This window comes from Hibiscus syriacus, unplaced genomic scaffold (assembly GCF_006381635.1).
Source record: "Hibiscus syriacus cultivar Baekdansim isolate YM2019G1 unplaced genomic scaffold, ASM638163v2 tig00116937_pilon, whole genome shotgun sequence".
In the NCBI taxonomy this organism is placed as follows: Eukaryota; Viridiplantae; Streptophyta; class Magnoliopsida; order Malvales; family Malvaceae; genus Hibiscus; species Hibiscus syriacus.
Window position 1 is genome coordinate 2,228,974 of NW_024063475.1, and position 16,708 is coordinate 2,245,681.

General features: G+C 33.2%; 2 protein-coding genes and 2 pseudogenes across 2 annotated transcripts; 2 read left to right on the plus strand and 2 right to left on the minus strand.

Annotated features, from left to right (window-relative positions):
* The first annotated feature begins 221 nt into the window (after positions 1 to 221).
* On the plus strand, positions 222 to 2,354 carry LOC120188063 (RNA-binding protein CP33, chloroplastic-like). The gene is made up of 4 exons (XM_039191598.1): positions 222 to 699; positions 806 to 907; positions 1,654 to 1,962; positions 2,045 to 2,354. Exons 1-4 carry the CDS (start codon positions 304 to 306, stop codon positions 2,174 to 2,176), a joined length of 939 nt encoding a protein of 312 aa, XP_039047529.1. The 5' UTR covers positions 222 to 303; the 3' UTR covers positions 2,177 to 2,354.
* A 2,642-nt stretch (positions 2,355 to 4,996) lies between these two features.
* Positions 4,997 to 6,197, minus strand: LOC120188061 (syntaxin-121-like). The gene is made up of 2 exons (XM_039191597.1): positions 5,622 to 6,197; positions 4,997 to 5,505 (listed from the first exon to the last, which is right to left on the minus strand). The coding sequence occupies exons 1-2, from the start codon at positions 6,175 to 6,177 to the stop codon at positions 5,063 to 5,065; spliced, it is 999 nt and encodes a 332-aa protein (XP_039047528.1). The 5' UTR covers positions 6,178 to 6,197; the 3' UTR covers positions 4,997 to 5,062.
* Positions 6,198 to 10,080: 3,883 nt separating this feature from the next.
* On the plus strand, positions 10,081 to 12,456 carry LOC120187982 (annotated as a pseudogene).
* A 1,359-nt stretch (positions 12,457 to 13,815) lies between these two features.
* LOC120188040 lies at positions 13,816 to 15,481 on the minus strand (annotated as a pseudogene).
* Positions 15,482 to 16,708: the final 1,227 nt, after the last annotated feature.

Sequence of the window (16,708 nt, forward strand, 5' to 3'; positions counted from 1 at the left end):
CAAAGCAACACCATGCAGTCAAAGGATCATTTTGTAACTTTCAATAGTCAAGGGACTCAACAAAATAATATCCTATAGTCGGTGGACCATTGTGTACTTTACCCATATTTTTATTAGGCTCAGTTCGTGTAATGGCCCAACCCAAAGTCTATAATCCGAATTCTGGACCAACTTAAATGGAAATACTAAACCAAATCTTGTCGGAACCTTATCCGTCTCTCCCCTTCAAAATATCCCATATCTTTCAATAGTTCCATTGGCCCTCCATTCCTCTTGCATTCACCTTCTTTGTTTTGCAGAAATATGTCAGCTCCTACACTTTCCATGGCAGCAACGGTTGCAGCTGCATCTTCTTCACTCTACAATACCACCAAACCCATCCACTTTCTTCCTTCAATCCTCAATTCTAAGCGTTTAAAATCTTTCAACCTCAAAACCCAAAGCTTTAATCCCCTTCCTTTATCTCTTCCACGTTTGCCTTGCTTTTCAGCTTCTTTTGACAGCGTTCAAGTTACCGAAGATGGCCAAAGCACTGAAGAACAATACCCAGAAACTGAAATCCAAGAGGAAGCTGAAGAAAAGGTTTTGGAGTCTGGTGGTGATGAAGGGAAGTTGTATGTTGGGAATTTACCTTATTCAATGACTTCTTCCGAGTTATCTGAGATTTTTAGTGAGGCTGGTCGTGTTGCTAAAGTGGAGGTTTGTGTTCTTTTTTAATTAAATATTTTTCTTTTCAATTCAATTTTGGTTTATACTATTTGATTTTCTTTCTTCTTTTTGCTTATGGCTTTCTCTTGTTCAATAGATTGTTTATGATCGAGTCACGGATAGGAGCAGGGGATTTGGATTTGTAACAATGGGGAGCATTGATGAGGCCAAAGAAGCAATTAGGCTGTTTGATGGATCTGTAAGTTAATATATTAACCATTGATTGAACCTTAATATGATGTTCTGATTCCCAATGAAATATGATGAATGTATAAACATAAAGACCATAAATAGCTTTTTATCACTAATTTATTTGCATTGCTTGACTAAACCACTCGGTGTTTATTGCTAGAGGAACTGCTGTTTGAATTCAGGTTTTAACCATTATCTGAACTCAGGATAACTATGACCAAATCTTGCTCTAAAGAACTAATGTTTTGATCCTACATAATTCATCTTCTACTAGTTGTCGCCACTCAGAACTTTCCGGTTTCCACCATTGACACTCCTGAAACCACACAAAAAAAGATCCTATACTCTTCGATCCTCGACATTGGATTCAATAAGACTAAATGATAATTGCCAGACTTTAAGTCTCTGTGAGGTGGAATTGATTTACTTGGCTGCCAAGAACGGTTTAGTTTTGGTTAGAATCGAAGAGCTCTCTTATTTTCGATATGTAGAACACTGTTTCATCAAAATCTATGTATTTTTCAATCTGGTTCTAGTTTTGGATGGATGGGAATGAATGCGATTGCCATGGTTTTTCTGTATAAATTTCATTTGTGTTCCTTTCCAAATTTTGCTTATGTACTGGAAAGTTTTGGTGAATGCTAGCTAGGTTTACAGTTGAAGGGCATTTCTTTTTTTGTTTTTTGGAGCATCATTTGTGTGGATTAATCCATTTTGAGTTGCTGGTAAGTTCTCATTTCTATTTGCTAACAGCAAGTCGGAGGTCGGACCGTGAAGGTGAACTTCCCGGAGGTTCCAAGAGGAGGTGAGAAGGAAGTAATGGGACCAAGGATTCGTAGAGGTTATACCAGCTTTATCGACAGCCCTTACAAGATCTATGCGGGAAACCTAGGTTGGCGTGTCAGTTCAGAAGGTCTCAGGGATGCTTTTGCTACCCAACCTGGCTTGTTGAGTGCTAAAGTCATCTACGAAAGGGATACAGGAAGATCTCGAGGTTTTGGATTCGTTTCTTTCGAGTCAGCCGAGACCGTCGAGGCCGCTCTAAGTGCCATGAATGGAGTGGTAAGACTCAGTTACTGAATAAAACCATGATTGAAGTTTGTTTAACCTTTTAATTTACGTTCCATTGTGCTCATACTTGTAGGAAGTTGAAGGTCGACCTCTACGTTTAAATTTGGCTGCTGATAGAGCACCCCGTACTCCTTCTACTGAAACTGAAGGAGATGCCGAAAATAGTATCGAAAGCAGCGAACTGCTTTCAAGTGCCACAGTTTGATAGACTTACAAAAACAAATATGTGGTTTTAATGAAGAAGATCATGCAGATATATTGCCGTTCACTTGCAGATTATGAGTCGAAAGTGATCATTTTTTATTTCCCTTTGTCAAGAACTGTTTAGAAATGTGTTACATGTATAAATTATAGAGCAAAGGGAGATGATTCACTCTACTCTTAAGTTTTGAAATATATGTTATTTTATAGTGTTTTGTGTTATGCATCATATGACAATATATAAAGAATAATTTCTCACTAATCCACTTCGATTCTTTGTTTTTATGCTTATAGGTAATTTTATCTCGTAGTAAACTCAAATAAGTTTTTTTTTTGTTTTTTAATTGTATCAATTTTTTCCTTTAATTCATTTGATTATATTAATAAAATAAGTTAGAGTGATTAAAATAGGAGTAATTTGGAAGTTAAGTGATTAAAGTAAAAAAATTAATTTCAGTGATCAAAATAGAAGTGAGAAGATAGTTGAATGATGAATGATATAATTTACCTATAAAAATGTCACAAAGAAAACAGTTTCATTGAATTTTTAACGACAAATACCAAAATGAAACTTAAATTAAAGGTTAGTTATAATTTTGAAAAAAATAAAGTTTAAATGTCAAAAGTGAATAAAAATAATAGTTTAGGTACTCAATATGTAGTTTATCCAAAAGCTTATTGTAACCCAAAATGAAATTAAAACGCGATAACGCTATGTACATGTCATTAACTTATTAAGTATATAGCATGTATATTTTACATTATATTATTAATTTAATGGTCTGATTAAAAAAGCATGATTATTATCAAGAACCTTAATTATAATATCAATTTATACATAATTTTATTTAATGAATAAATCATATTACAAACTTCATTTAAATAAGTCTTGATATAAAAATATGTATTCAAATTATACCTTTTTTTTAATAGGTGTCTAAATTTTTTTCGATCAATTCAGGTGCCTAATATTACAAACATTACTATTTTAGGTGTCATGATCTTAACGACCGTTAAAAAACTCCGTTAAGTGATATGTTTCATGTTCAAATAATTTTGACAAAAAATAAAAATGTTATTATATTTAATAAAACCCTAATTTCTTTTAAATTACAAAAAAAAAAACTCAATTCTCTAATCTATAACCCTAACCTTACCTCCTTTGTTGGTCACGCCCACCACTATCGACTTTTTTCTTACCATCTTCCTAGTCAGATGTTGTCATCCTTGACGTCGATTGGCCATCGAAATAGTGTGGTGTCACAATTTGTAAGTTCGTTGAGGTCACGTCGATTGGCTCATGTTCTAGTGATTTTTTTGTCAGCTAATTCGTAGTCTGGTGGAGTTGCAGTCTCGTGGAGGTTCGGCGGCGACAAAGATAGTTGATGTGGGTTTAGGGATTAGAATAGGATTTTGAAAGTTTTGGGATTTTTTTTAAATTTTTAAAATTTTGGGGTTTTTTAATATAATATTATTTTTTTTATTTTAGATAATTTTTTAAAATTACTAGAACGTGACATGTGTCACTTAATAAAATATGGTCATTACAGTTGAGACACCTAAAATGATAATGTTTGTGACATTAAACACATAAAAAAATGACGCCAGACAGAATAGTGATTATCCTGTAGGCTAGCTCCGACAGACGATTCACAAGAGAAAATTCGCCCAAAAACCAGAGAAAAAAGTCTCTAGGGTTTAATAAAATATTATAAAATCAATAACTATCTCAAAAGCAGTCCACAAGCCGGACTGTTATAGCAAAAAAAATCGTCTTTATTCGAATTTTGCCAAAAATAGCAAAAATCGTATTTATTCGAATTTTGCCAAAAATAGCAAAATCCCGAAAATCACTCTAAATTGAAATTCGAAATAAAATAAGCAATCTCCCAAAAATCCGGTCTAAATCGGATTTAAATTGACTTCCTAATTAACAATCGAAATATTACCATAAATAGTAAAAAATAACTAAATCTAGTGATTCGGAGGGGGAAAACGGCAGAATTTGAGGTTGAAAAAAAGGCCACATGGAGCGTAGCTCATGTGGAGAGCGTGCGCGTCGAAAAGAGCTTTCCGGATTGGTGTCTTATGCGCGATTCTGACACCTGTAGCCAAAGTTATGGCCAAAAGACTGAAACATACTCAAAACGACCCCAATAAGGAACATGTCACAATCAATTCCCGCATTTGCGCTGATCTGCCAACTCATGGTATCTCAGCGCCATCAACGTGCAATCTGACAGCTCATCATCATCTGTCTCGGATCCCCCTGCATCAAAAAATTAATTTTTTATCTAAGAAAATGATATAATTTTGAACACTTATTTTTATATTAAAACTTTAAATAATATTCAACCTTATTACATATTCATAGACAATTAAATAATCCCATTAGTTGCTCATCAAATAATTAAAAAAATAGAGTCATTATATCCCTTAAGCAAGGTCAGGAGGTCAGGAGTTTGAATCTTAATAATTACGAATGGAATAAATTGGATTAGAATGGTCGTCCTCACCTCTACAATACCCGATCTAGATTAGTCGATCAATATATCATATACTAATAATTATACCAAAAGAAAATGAAATAACAAAAATTTCAATTAAATAAAATATAAAAACTACATCCACTTTACTTGTTTTTGAAGCAAAAGTAATTAATCATGTACATTTAAATAAAATAAAATATAAGAAAGCCGAATATGTATATTCAAGAATCAGGTCAGCCATGAACTATACAATAATAATGATAATAGTATTCATTTCTTAAACAATACATATCTGCAGCAACAAGGAGAAAAAAGAACTATTTACGGGGAAGAAAGAATGTATAATAAAAAACTCAGAATCCCAAAGATCAATACCGCATAGCTAACATATCAACCTATGATTAAGCAGTAGCCGGAGGTGGTGGTGGTGGAGCAGGTGTCGTTGGCGTTGGACTATTGTTTCCACGGCCGCCGCCGCCGCCATTGTTTTCCCATGGTCTAACAGTGAACAACACCACAAACAAGATGATGAGCAGCAAAAGTATGATGGCATAACAAGTCCATTTCCGGGTGTTTTTCTGGTAATTCCTAGCGGTTTGAAGCTTCTCGGCTCCGCCTCTCACATATGAATTAGCCCTGTTCACATGGCTCTCTATATCATCCAATTGCTCACCTTGAGCCTGAACCAGCACCGCCATGTCCAAGAACACTTGGTGCAATTCCCTCAGATTCTTCTCCAGATCTTTAACGGCGTCGTGCCTTTCTTGAATCTCATTGATCGTGTCCAAAATCCTACCCCTCCCTTGTTCTTCAATGGCTTTTTGCAGAAAACTCTCACTCTCTCCTGCAAATACACACACAAGTTCCCAACATTAGATTTTACATTTCTCTTGCAAAACAACTGCAAATACAGCATGGTTAATCAAAAAATCTGGAAAAAAAGAGAGAGATTAAACTGACCTGTCGAAATCAAAAGATCAAGAGTTTTGTCATCTGGGTTTTCTCCGGTGACCGTGAAATACCTTCTTTGAACAGTTTCTCTATACTCTGACGAGATCTTTTGTCTCATCCTACTAAAACTTTCCATAGAATCCTTTAATTTCATTCTCAGCCCGTTCACAACCGAGGTCCTCGTCCGGTCCGAGGAAGAACCCGGACCAAACCCCGGCAAGCTCCGGCTGGCGGCGTTGGAGCGGTCAAGTTCTTCCAACCTCACCTTAATTAGCTTGGCCTTTTGCAAAGCCATGGCTACATCAGCATCCATCTTTGCTCTCAACTCTTTCACGGCTCTCGCGTTGTGCAATGTCTTGCTTCGCTCGTGAGACGACGAGAGGTCGTCGTTCAGCCGATCGAGTTCTTTGAGCTCGTCTTTGATGGACTCCACATCTTCGAAGAACTTGTGGAGGTTAACACCGCCGGAGGTGGAGGAGGAGTGCGTCATCTCGATTACGTGGTGATCAGGGGAAGGTTCTTCGCTTCGAAAGCGAGAGAAAGAGCCAGAGAAAAGATCGTTCATCTTCAGTGCTTCAAAAAACAGGATCAGAAGGGACTGATGGGTGCAATATGTTGGGTTTATCAAATCATATACACGAATACCTTTTATTAAATCAGATTTTAAGAAAAAGGGTATTGAAGATCGAAGCTCAAATGGAGAAGAAATGACGTAAAAGAGAGGTTTTGAAGGTTGAAGAAGGTGAGTTTCAAACAAAAGAGGAGATTGAAGCAGTCAAAATGGGGAGGGAGAAGATGAAATAGGCATGCAGATTTGTGTAATTTCTTTATTGGTTTAAATAGGACGGAATTGAAATGAGGACGAGGAAACATCATGGAAAGTGGAAGAAACGAAGGTGACGGCTGAGTCAGTCGGGAACCGAGTCATATTCTTTCTGTTTGCGTAACTTTTCAATGTTGGTTAGGAAAACGCGTGTGTGTGAAAATTCTGGATAATTGATTTGATTTGGTTGTAACTTGTTTCCTCTCCTATATTTTGATTTTATGGTTGTTTTTTAGGAAAGATTTTAGGATTGTTGGGGGAAATCAAGAGTTTGAATTCTAGTTTAACAACTAAAAATGAGCGAAAAGCTAACAAAATTCTAGTTTAACAATATTTTGATTTAATATATTAATTATTTATAATTATGCAAACCTTCGTGTATGCATATTACATCCTGTGTATGATTACTAGTGACCACGTGTTAATACATATGGTCTTCTAGTCTAGACCAACACTCCTTAGGACGTCCAATCAGCACCAATCACATAACAACTCTCGACGAAGACAAGTCCATGGCATTATAAGTAGTCATGCAACTGAGGGCAAAAGGACAAACACTTCTAAACCATGAAAACTAAACCAACACACTAGAACCACCGAAATCACCACCGGAACCACCTTTTACGATTATTAATTACTTTATCAGTCAACACATCTTTGCCTCCAATGTCGCCTCCACCCTGTAAGTTTCCTAATTAACTAGTAGTTCTCATTTGTAAGTTTCCAGCCTGACATTTGTTCTTCACCTCTGTCGGTTGATTATTTTCTTGCACATTCTAAAGTTTCAACTTTTTCTTGCAGGTCCAATCCGATTATTTATCTTTAGTTAATGGCAGTCTTTCGTTGTTACAATCTTCTCATCCCTTGTCGAATTCCAAGTTTATGAGAACATCTATGCCTTCGCCTAATGGAACTACTAGACCTCCATTGCCACTTCCTTCAACACCTCCATTTGCATCTAGCCCATATAATTTAGCATCCTTACTGGATTATAGATGCTGTAACAAGTTCATGTTGCTCCTGTTAATCCTTATTATCAGCCTCAACGGCCTGAATATTTAGCACAATAGCTGCAAGTTGAGCTTGTGCAACCACAAGATCCACCGCGAGCTGTTGGTATGTCACAGTAGCAACAAGATTCTGGATTGTCCTTACATGAGTACTTCCAGTCTCTAGAAACTATTCAGGTACGTATCGTGCAATTATAACCACATGAAAAGAGAATGCATCTGTTTGATATTTTTCTATAACAAGTTATCTTTAGTCTTTCTGAATGTAGTCTTTGTTGAGGGACCAAGAAAAACTTCGCCAACTATTAGAGCAACATCCAAAGTTCATGCAAATGCTTCAGGTTTAATTTCTACTCGTCTTGAACTTTTTGTTTGTCCTTTAAGGAGATTTCATAGTTGAGTAACATTGATCAACATGCAGAAAGCCAAGTTTCTATGTTGTAACTTGCTCTAATGAGGAGCCTTTCCACTTGTTATATTGTGTGGCCTGCATACATACATCCATAACTACGTTGATTCACATATGCATTACTGATTTTATATTTTTTAGACTCGGATGTTAGTGTTGGATACATCCAACATGAGTTTTCTTAAGATTTGGAGGGTTCTTAGATGTTTATGTTCTTGTTCTCATATCTGCATGTTTTGGACATGAGTACTTATGAAGTGTTAGAATGACATAGCTATGGCATGCGTAAATATTTATTGCTATAATATTCTAATGCTTCTTATGTTCTCAAATAGGAAAAATTAGGTCAGCTTTAACAGCATGATATGGGATTGCAAGGATGCTTGCTTCTTTTTTATGATAACGTGTTTTGAACTCGTAATCAAGTACAGGTCTCAAGCTTCAACCCTTGGTCGCCATGCTTCAAATATACTTGCTTGTTTAAGTCTGTTATTTTATACAAGTTGGGACCATATGTACATTCTTTTATATTTACTATTACAATTTACATGTTTTTTAATTGTTTTATTATTATTGATGAGTTGAGAAAAATTTTATATTCCTGTTTAGTTTCATGTATGACTGGTCGATTTCGACTTGAGAATTTAATTTTGTGTGTGTGAGTGCGTGTATGTGTGTGCATGCACATGTATATGTGTGTGTGCATGTGTGTGCATGCGTACATGCGTGTGTATTGTGTGTATGCGTGCGTGCGCAAACGCATGTCTAGGGTGATTATAAAGTGATATTTGTTTAAAATTTTCTTAGTTTGTTAAGAACATACACCTTATAGACATAATTATATGATCTTAGATCCATTAGAAAGAAAAACATATCCTTTTTATCATAGAGGCTGCTCAATAAGTTGGACATTGATTGAATAAAAATAATAATGTTAACATATTTTTTTTAAATTATTTATAAAAACCCCATTAAAAAGTAAAAAAAAAAAAATTGGTCAGTGCAGTTTTTTGTTACCCTTCTGATTCTAAGGTTTCGTCTTGACTAATCCAGACTGACACGTGTCGTACATCTGACTTAGGTGGGTGAGTCTCCTATCAGAGATTTTATGAATACATAAAGACTCAAACTCGAGATCTTACTTAAGCGATATTAATTTGCTTACCACTTGAACCAACCTTATTGACAAATCAGCGCATGTTTTTATTAAATATTCAATCAATTTATTTAATATCATGGGAAAATATTTAACCCGTGGTTTGAAAAAATATATATTCCTGTGATATGAAAAACACTTTGTTATCCTTTTAAGTTTTATAAAAGTTATACTAGTCCCCTAAGATTAATGTATTAAATGAACTATAAACAAAATGATGAATGAACCTGAAATTTATTAATTACAATTATATTTATTTTAGTTAGTTTTTATTCTTATTTCTTCAACAATTTTCAATTAAAAATAAAAGTCTAATTAGTTATAATATTATAGTAGATTATAAATTTTATTATATTATAATATGTATTCAATACATATATAATTATCGTTATCGTAGTTTTTTATTTTCATTTTTTATTAATCTAGAGTAAGTATAAAGTAATATATGTTCAAAAATAACTCTCAATCTTTTGACATTGAACGCTCATATCCCTACTAATTTATTTTTTATATATAAATAAAACTGAAAAATAAATAAATAACATATGCAAATAAATGTTGAATTCAGTTTTCTATATATTTTTAATAATTTTATTTCCATTAAGACCTTAAAATTTTTTTAAATTAATTTTAAATAAAAAATTCAATGTACATTTTAAACTTAATGTCAATGATATTTAATTTCCTTAAAGTTATAATTATTCATGAATCAGATTAGTTCACAATATGATTTCAAATTCAGGCTCGCCTCAGTCCAACTATTATAACACCATATTTAATTTAATTTTCTTTTACTTTTAAATCATTTTTCATTAAATATTAATATAAATTCCATGTTATAATAAAAGATAATAAACTAATCTATATCATCGTTTATTTTTATAATTTAAACAGTAAAGGGAGTAAAATGTGAGTAATTTGAAAGTTTAATGATTAAATTAAAATATATTAAATTTAATTGATCAAAATAAGAGTGAGAAGATAGTTGGTGATAAAATACGTAATTAATTTAGCCAAAATAAAACCCGATTTGTTTTCTCCACGAGAGTATAAAACCCTAGGGTGTGTTTTTAGCTTTCGTTCTCTTCCACAAAGTAGAGATCGAAGCTTTGACGTCATGGTCGGTTTTTTTCTCTCTCTATCTCTCTCTATCCTTTTGAAGATTTAATTCCAATGTTCAATTTTGTTACTTTTTCTAATTATTTGTTTAATTTGTTTATATAGCCGCAAGGAGATTACATTGACTTACACAGAAAGAGGCATGGCTATCGCCATGACTTCTTCGAGCGGAAGCGCAAGAAGGAAGCTCGCCAAGTCCACGAGCGATCCACTAAGGCTCAAAAGGTCTTTACATTTTTACCTCTATTTGTATTAATTTGTGCTCCTTTTAGTGGAATTTGATGTGCTAATTAATTTGTATTTTATATTTTTATGATAGTCCCTTGGTATTAAGGGTAAGATGATTGCCAAGAAAAATTATGCTGAGAAGGCTCTCATGAACAAAACGTGAGTTTTCTTCTTTTTTTCTTTTCTTTTCTTGAATTTGAATTTATTATTACTATTTCTTTAAAGTTTCTTTTACTGAAATTAACATCAGAATGCTGTTCTATCTTCACTTAAATGTGTTGATAAGTTCTGTTTTCAATATTTTATTATTAAATGTCAATTAGGTTCTGTAAATTTCAAAAGATTCTTCATATGCTTTCATATGCATTGAATACATTTGTTAGATTATAGTTGTTAATGCCCCAATGATCAATTTGCCTTTCATTGATTCTGTCTGATTTCCACCCATGGTAGGATGTTAACACGGCTAATTCCTGTTTTCTTATGTCGCTCAAAATCGGAGGTTTTTTTGGTGGGTACTTGATTGTCAATGAATGCATTTTGTGAGTTTATGGGAATTTATAGATGGTAATATTAGGTCAAATGGTATAAAATGGTTGCGTTTGGCTCATCGTTAACATGGTCGTGCTTAGATGAAACAGTGGAGTCTTGCAGTGTATCTTCCTTATGAAAAAAAACTACCATTTTGAACCTGAAGTTCTTGTTTTTAAGATGTCATATTTGAGGAGTACCTTAAGCTTTGGTTGTATGCCTTATTTTAAAGGATTTTAGCTTCATACTTGCTCCAATTTTTATTCTTTCTTAATCATGTGATAACTAAGTTATTTTTTGCATCATGTCACAGATTGGCTATGCATGAGGAATCATCGAGTAGGCGTAAGGTTGATGATGAAGTGCTGGATGGAGCTATTCCTGCTTATCTTATGGATCGTGAAAACACCACACGGGCAAAGGTATGCTGATAGATGAGGTTGTAACATAAATACCATATTTATGTCATCTATAGATTTAACATCCTATCCTATGTTTAGGTTCTCAGCAACACCATAAAGCAAAAGAGGAAAGAGAAAGCTGGGAAATGGGAGGTCCCTATACCAAAGGTAATAAGATTTTCTGACATTTTTATTTGATATATTTTAATATGTGTTTGCTCAATTCTCCCCCCCCCCGCATATTTTGTACCTGAATTTCCTTTTAACTATTTTTGTTTGACTTTAAACTTTTGTTCTCCTTCAGGTCAGGCCTGTTGCAGAAGATGAGATGTTTAAGGTGATCAGATCTGGTAAAAAAAAAAGTAAGTATTTAATATAAATCCAATGTTTTTGGCTGTCCAACATATGACAATAAATGCTGTATCTCAATGTGAAATGCTGTTCTTTTATGTAAATTGTATCTTGGTTCGCTCATCTTGCAGCGAAGCAATGGAAGAGAATGGTTACAAAGTGCACATTTGTAGGACCTGGTTTTACAAGAAAACCTCCCAAGAGCGTTTCATCCGTCCATCAGGATTGTGATTTACTAAAGCTCATGTTACACACCCTAATCTCAAATGCACCTTCAATCTTGACATTATTGGGGTGAAGAAAAATCCCAATGGTCCAATGTATACCTCTCTTGGTGTTATGACCAAAGGAACTATAATCGAGGTTTGGTTTTCCTTAAAATTATCTAGTACCAAGTTCTGTTGTGTTTGCTTGGTATCGGTGATGCTCATCTGTTTCATGTTGAATTCAGGTGAATGTAAGTGAGCTGGGTCTGGTCACACCAGCCGGCAAAGTTGTTTGGGGTAAAGATCCTCTTGTTATATTCAGCGCGAGTAATTTGGATTCTGCATCTGCCCGGTATGCTAATGCTTATTCCCATTTGCTTTTGGTGAATGCAGGAAAATATGCTCAGGTGACAAATAACCCTGAGAATGATGGTTGTATAAATGCAGTTTTGCTCGTGTAAGAGATTTATCATTCCACACAGCATCCATTAGCTCGAGTCTCGGCGATGTTGGTCGGGAACATTATTTGTTCATCTACACCACACCAGAAGTCTTCCAACTTTCGTTTGTTTTCCTTCTTTCTTGCCCTTTTAATTCCAGTTCCCATGTCATATGTATGTTAGATATTTCTTTGTTTTAGGAACCAAAATTTTGTCTTCTAACATATTCGTGTCTTCTAAATTTTGTCTTCGCATCTTAAACATGCAGAGACTCACCTTGCAGACGACGTGCTCGAACATAGAATATCTAAGGATAAATTTCATCCCTTTACTTATTGAAGTTTTACTTGTTGAAATCGTTTGATTCATGCTCAATATTTAGATTTATAAATAATATCATTAGCACATTTATCATATTGTGTTTTTGCAAAGTGTAATTAATATGATGTGTTTTTTTTATGAAGGTGAATTTTGGATATTAGATTTATTAGTAGGATTAAAAATAATTTTGTAAGTTGGATGTAATGTTTTGTTTTTTAGCTATTTAATATAATTAAAATGTACATAACAACATTAAATTTTATTTGTGGAATATCTTTTTACTTTCAACTAAAAAATAATATTATTAATTTAAAAGAAATATTATTTTCCTAAATAAATTTTTAAAGGTAATATTTTTATAACAGAAAATTAAAATAAAAATTAAGATAAGGAAAAATAGGGAGAAAAATTGAAATTTGGGTTTGATTTCATATTGTTTAGTGTTTTAAAATATTCAATATTTATTATAAGATTATATGTGTGTATATTTCGGTATATTTATATTTTTGTATTTTGTTTAAATTATTTTTTTAATTTTTGTATTTTAATTATTTTATGATCAATTGAGTATTAAATCGATTCACATGGATATTATTATAACAATTAGAAAGACGTGAATTTGAGCACACTCAAGTATGCATTATACTTCGATTTTAAGGGTACGAGAAAACTTGGCTTTGAAAATATTACTAATATGTCCTTTGAAAATATTACTAATATGTCATTATTGTCAAAATGAGTAAATAATAAATATATGGATTGTCATGAATTGAAAGAAAAAAAATAACTAAAACGATATAACATGAAATAATATATGCGTAATATATGATATTTAAAGTGATCCGATCTTGTTTAACTTTATGAATGCGTAATACAATAATCGACTATAAACATAGGGCTCACAAATACTACAAATACTTGACATCTTTTTATGTATAAAAAATTAGTAGATTACAAAATGATTATCTCTCCAAAATAATTATCTTATAATTCTAAATGCGAAGACATACTCTCTATTTATAGAATCAAATACTAAATCATCAAAAATCATTATTCCGTAAAAATTCTTAACTAATTAAACTTAATCATCAAGTAATCTTCAACTATTAAAATTATAATAAAATTAAAATTTTCTAATTAAAATTTGAGTCAATATCTACCGCGAATAACAAACAATTGATCTGCATGTCCTCACTACGGAAGTGACAAAGCAAGTTTTACAAAGTTCGACCGATAGATAATTTTAAGCATATTCAAACGAAATAAAAACATAGTAGTAAGACTTTTACAACCACATTGGGTGCTAATGGGCAGGGGCTGCTGAAAGTTGAGGCTCAATAACCTGAAGCAAGCCTGTTGCCAGTCTTCTTGTGAGATCCTCCACTGAAATCTTCACAGCATCCCTCCTCACGCCGATACCAGCCGCATACCGACCTACACAGTACAGTCCAACTGCCGTAGCCGCCATCCCGTATATGTTTGTAGAAACAAGACGTAAAGGGGTTGACAACACAGTTGTTCTTGAAAACATTGTAGCACCGCACCCAAATCCATTTTCAAGCAAGTATTCTGTACGGTGGACCACCAAGTCATCTGGATCCGAAACTGCAAGAGTGCAAGTTCCCCCTCGTGCCTTTGCAATAAAGAGAGCCAGGTTGACCGCATACTCGAAACGGTACAAAATGCCACCGGCAAGGAAGCAGTTCAAGCATGAGGAAGCAACACCATTGCCTTCTTCCAGTGGGGTACATGTAGGGCAATGTGCTTGAGATTGAGCTGGTCCTGAGCTTACCAAGATGAGATCCACTACGGTTCCTGTACCTACTTTGCCAAGTCTTGTAAAATGAATGACTATTGTTTCCAACATAGATGCCTGTTCCCATTCAAAAGCATAAAATGAATCGAATAATTCGACTCAGTTACCATTAATTATGGCAATCCTTCTAAGAATAGTGGTCTCCTCTAAAGAAACTCGTGTAGCACATCACTGAGTACAGCAACAGTAAGTGATCATCGATGACCGAGAATGCAAACACAAAATCTGAAAGCTAGAAACCATAAATCTAGCCAACAACATTCATTTGGAATGCACCTAATCTATTATTAATCACACTGATGTCCTTGGTTGAAATTGTACAGTTTATTACTTGCGGTATATGATCTAGCCTATGCAACAGAGTAAGGCCAAAAGAAATCATCCAATGCTTAACTAATAACAAATTTCCACAAGATAATTCAACGAATTTCGAAAACCAAGACGCAATGATACTGAACTACACCCTTTCATCATCGATTCAATGTTTCAATTTCTACTTTCTGAGCAATCAAATTTTTGGATTCACTTGGGAAAAAGGGGTTTTCCAAAAACAATTTTTATACATCAAATGTAGAGATGAAATTCAACTATATCCATCTCTTGGAGTACATTATTCAGATACCCAGATACTGATGCTGGAACAGAAGCATAATTTTCAGAGCACATCCACAAACTACTAGCAATCAAAAAACAAAACAAAACAAAACAAAAAATGGAAAGGGCGGAAATAAAGAACCGTGAAGGGAATAAATATAAGCAGCCCTCCACGAATAAATACGATCCCCTGGTTTCAGGCTCTTCCTGTCGATTCTGGTTTGCACAATCATTCAATCACCAAATCAGATCCAAAATTACAAAAACCCTAAAAAACGAAATATTGAGGCACAAAAAACCTGTTGGAAAGCAGCCCCATGTTTATTCTTCTTTAGTAAGAACCGCAGAAATGGATTGCTTTTTAGTTCGATCGGAAATTGTCTCCGTCGGTCGCCACTTCCCGTAAACAGGGTTCACGCCTCCGCCGCGGGTTTTGGTCGAATTCACTTTTTGTCCATATATTGTTTTTGGGAAAAATACACAAATGATCATTAAATTATGCTGAAATAATATTTTCGATCACTAAAGTATTTATAAAAAATTATCATGATGATTTTTTTAATAATATATAGTTTAGTGACTAATTATGTACTTTACCCTTTATTTTTCAGTTTGGTAAACTTAACATAAGACATCAATGATGGAACACATTGAGGACTAGTGTGGGCTATGTACCCAAAAATTAGAAAAATTATAATTTAGACTCTTAAAGTTTTTAAAAAAATTAATTTATTATCCATAAAATTTTTAGAAATTCAAATTAAGTTTTAAAGTTTTGAATGTCTTAATTAAACTCTTCCACGATTTTAAAAATTCTCATTAAGCCTCTTAAAATTTCAAAAAAATTAGTTAGACCCCAATTCTTTTGAAAAAAAAATGTAAACTAAACCCTTCAATTTTTTCAAAATTTTAATTTAAACTTTCAAACATTTTAAAATTTTAAGTTGTCCTCCAAACTCTATCACCAAGTTCTGCTAACGTAAGATATGAAAGTACAAAATCTTTAATGTTTTTCTTTTGAATTATACGTTTAATTTTTTTTAACAAATTATATTATAACATTTTAATTTTTAAATAATTTTTTGCATGGACAATTAATTATCAACATTTTCTTGATATGAAATAACAAAGTTAAGGGCACAAATAAAAGAAATAAGAAAACTTTGAGGGCTTTTTCTATTATGTCTTTTGTTTCACTCTTAATTTATATTTTATCCCAACTTTAAATAAATGTAATTAAAATTCACTATTTAATAATTGAAAATAAGATTAGTAGATCTATGTGCAAATTTTTTATTATTCATAACTCTTTATAGAATAATATTTTATAAATAAAGTTGTACAAAAAATATTTTTCACTCAAATATTAAGTGTAACATAATCTAGTATTTATTAATTTTAAACTTATGCGTAGTACGTTAAATGGTAATCAATTATAAGTTCAATAATGTAATGATCTTTAAAAAAATCAAGATAATAAAATGAAAATATGTTGAAATGTGTTTCATACTTTGTTTATGGGTAAATTCTGCAAATAGTCCCCTTTATTTTCGGTCAAATCGACTTTGATTATCAATTTAAAAATTAAGGGTACATAGTCCCTATAAGCACCACTTTTTTTACAACCAGACCCAACCACAACCAACGAGCCTCAAGCCCAACTACCCTAAACCTAAAACAAAACCCTAAAC

Bases quoted from the DNA above. Each gene is read 5' to 3' on its own strand.
- LOC120188063 (XM_039191598.1), top strand. From the start codon at position 304: ATGTCAGCTCCTACACTTTCCATGGCAGCAACGGTTGCAGCTGCATCT. The intron at 700-805 runs GTTTGTGTTCTT...CTTGTTCAATAG, and splicing joins GTCGTGTTGCTAAAGTGGAG to ATTGTTTATGATCGAGTCAC. The intron at 908-1,653 runs GTAAGTTAATAT...ATTTGCTAACAG, and splicing joins TTAGGCTGTTTGATGGATCT to CAAGTCGGAGGTCGGACCGT.
- LOC120188061 (XM_039191597.1), bottom strand. From the start codon at position 6,177: ATGAACGATCTTTTCTCTGGCTCTTTCTCTCGCTTTCGAAGCGAAGAA. The intron at 5,506-5,621 runs GTCAGTTTAATC...GTGTATTTGCAG, and splicing joins TGATCTTTTGATTTCGACAG to GAGAGAGTGAGAGTTTTCTG.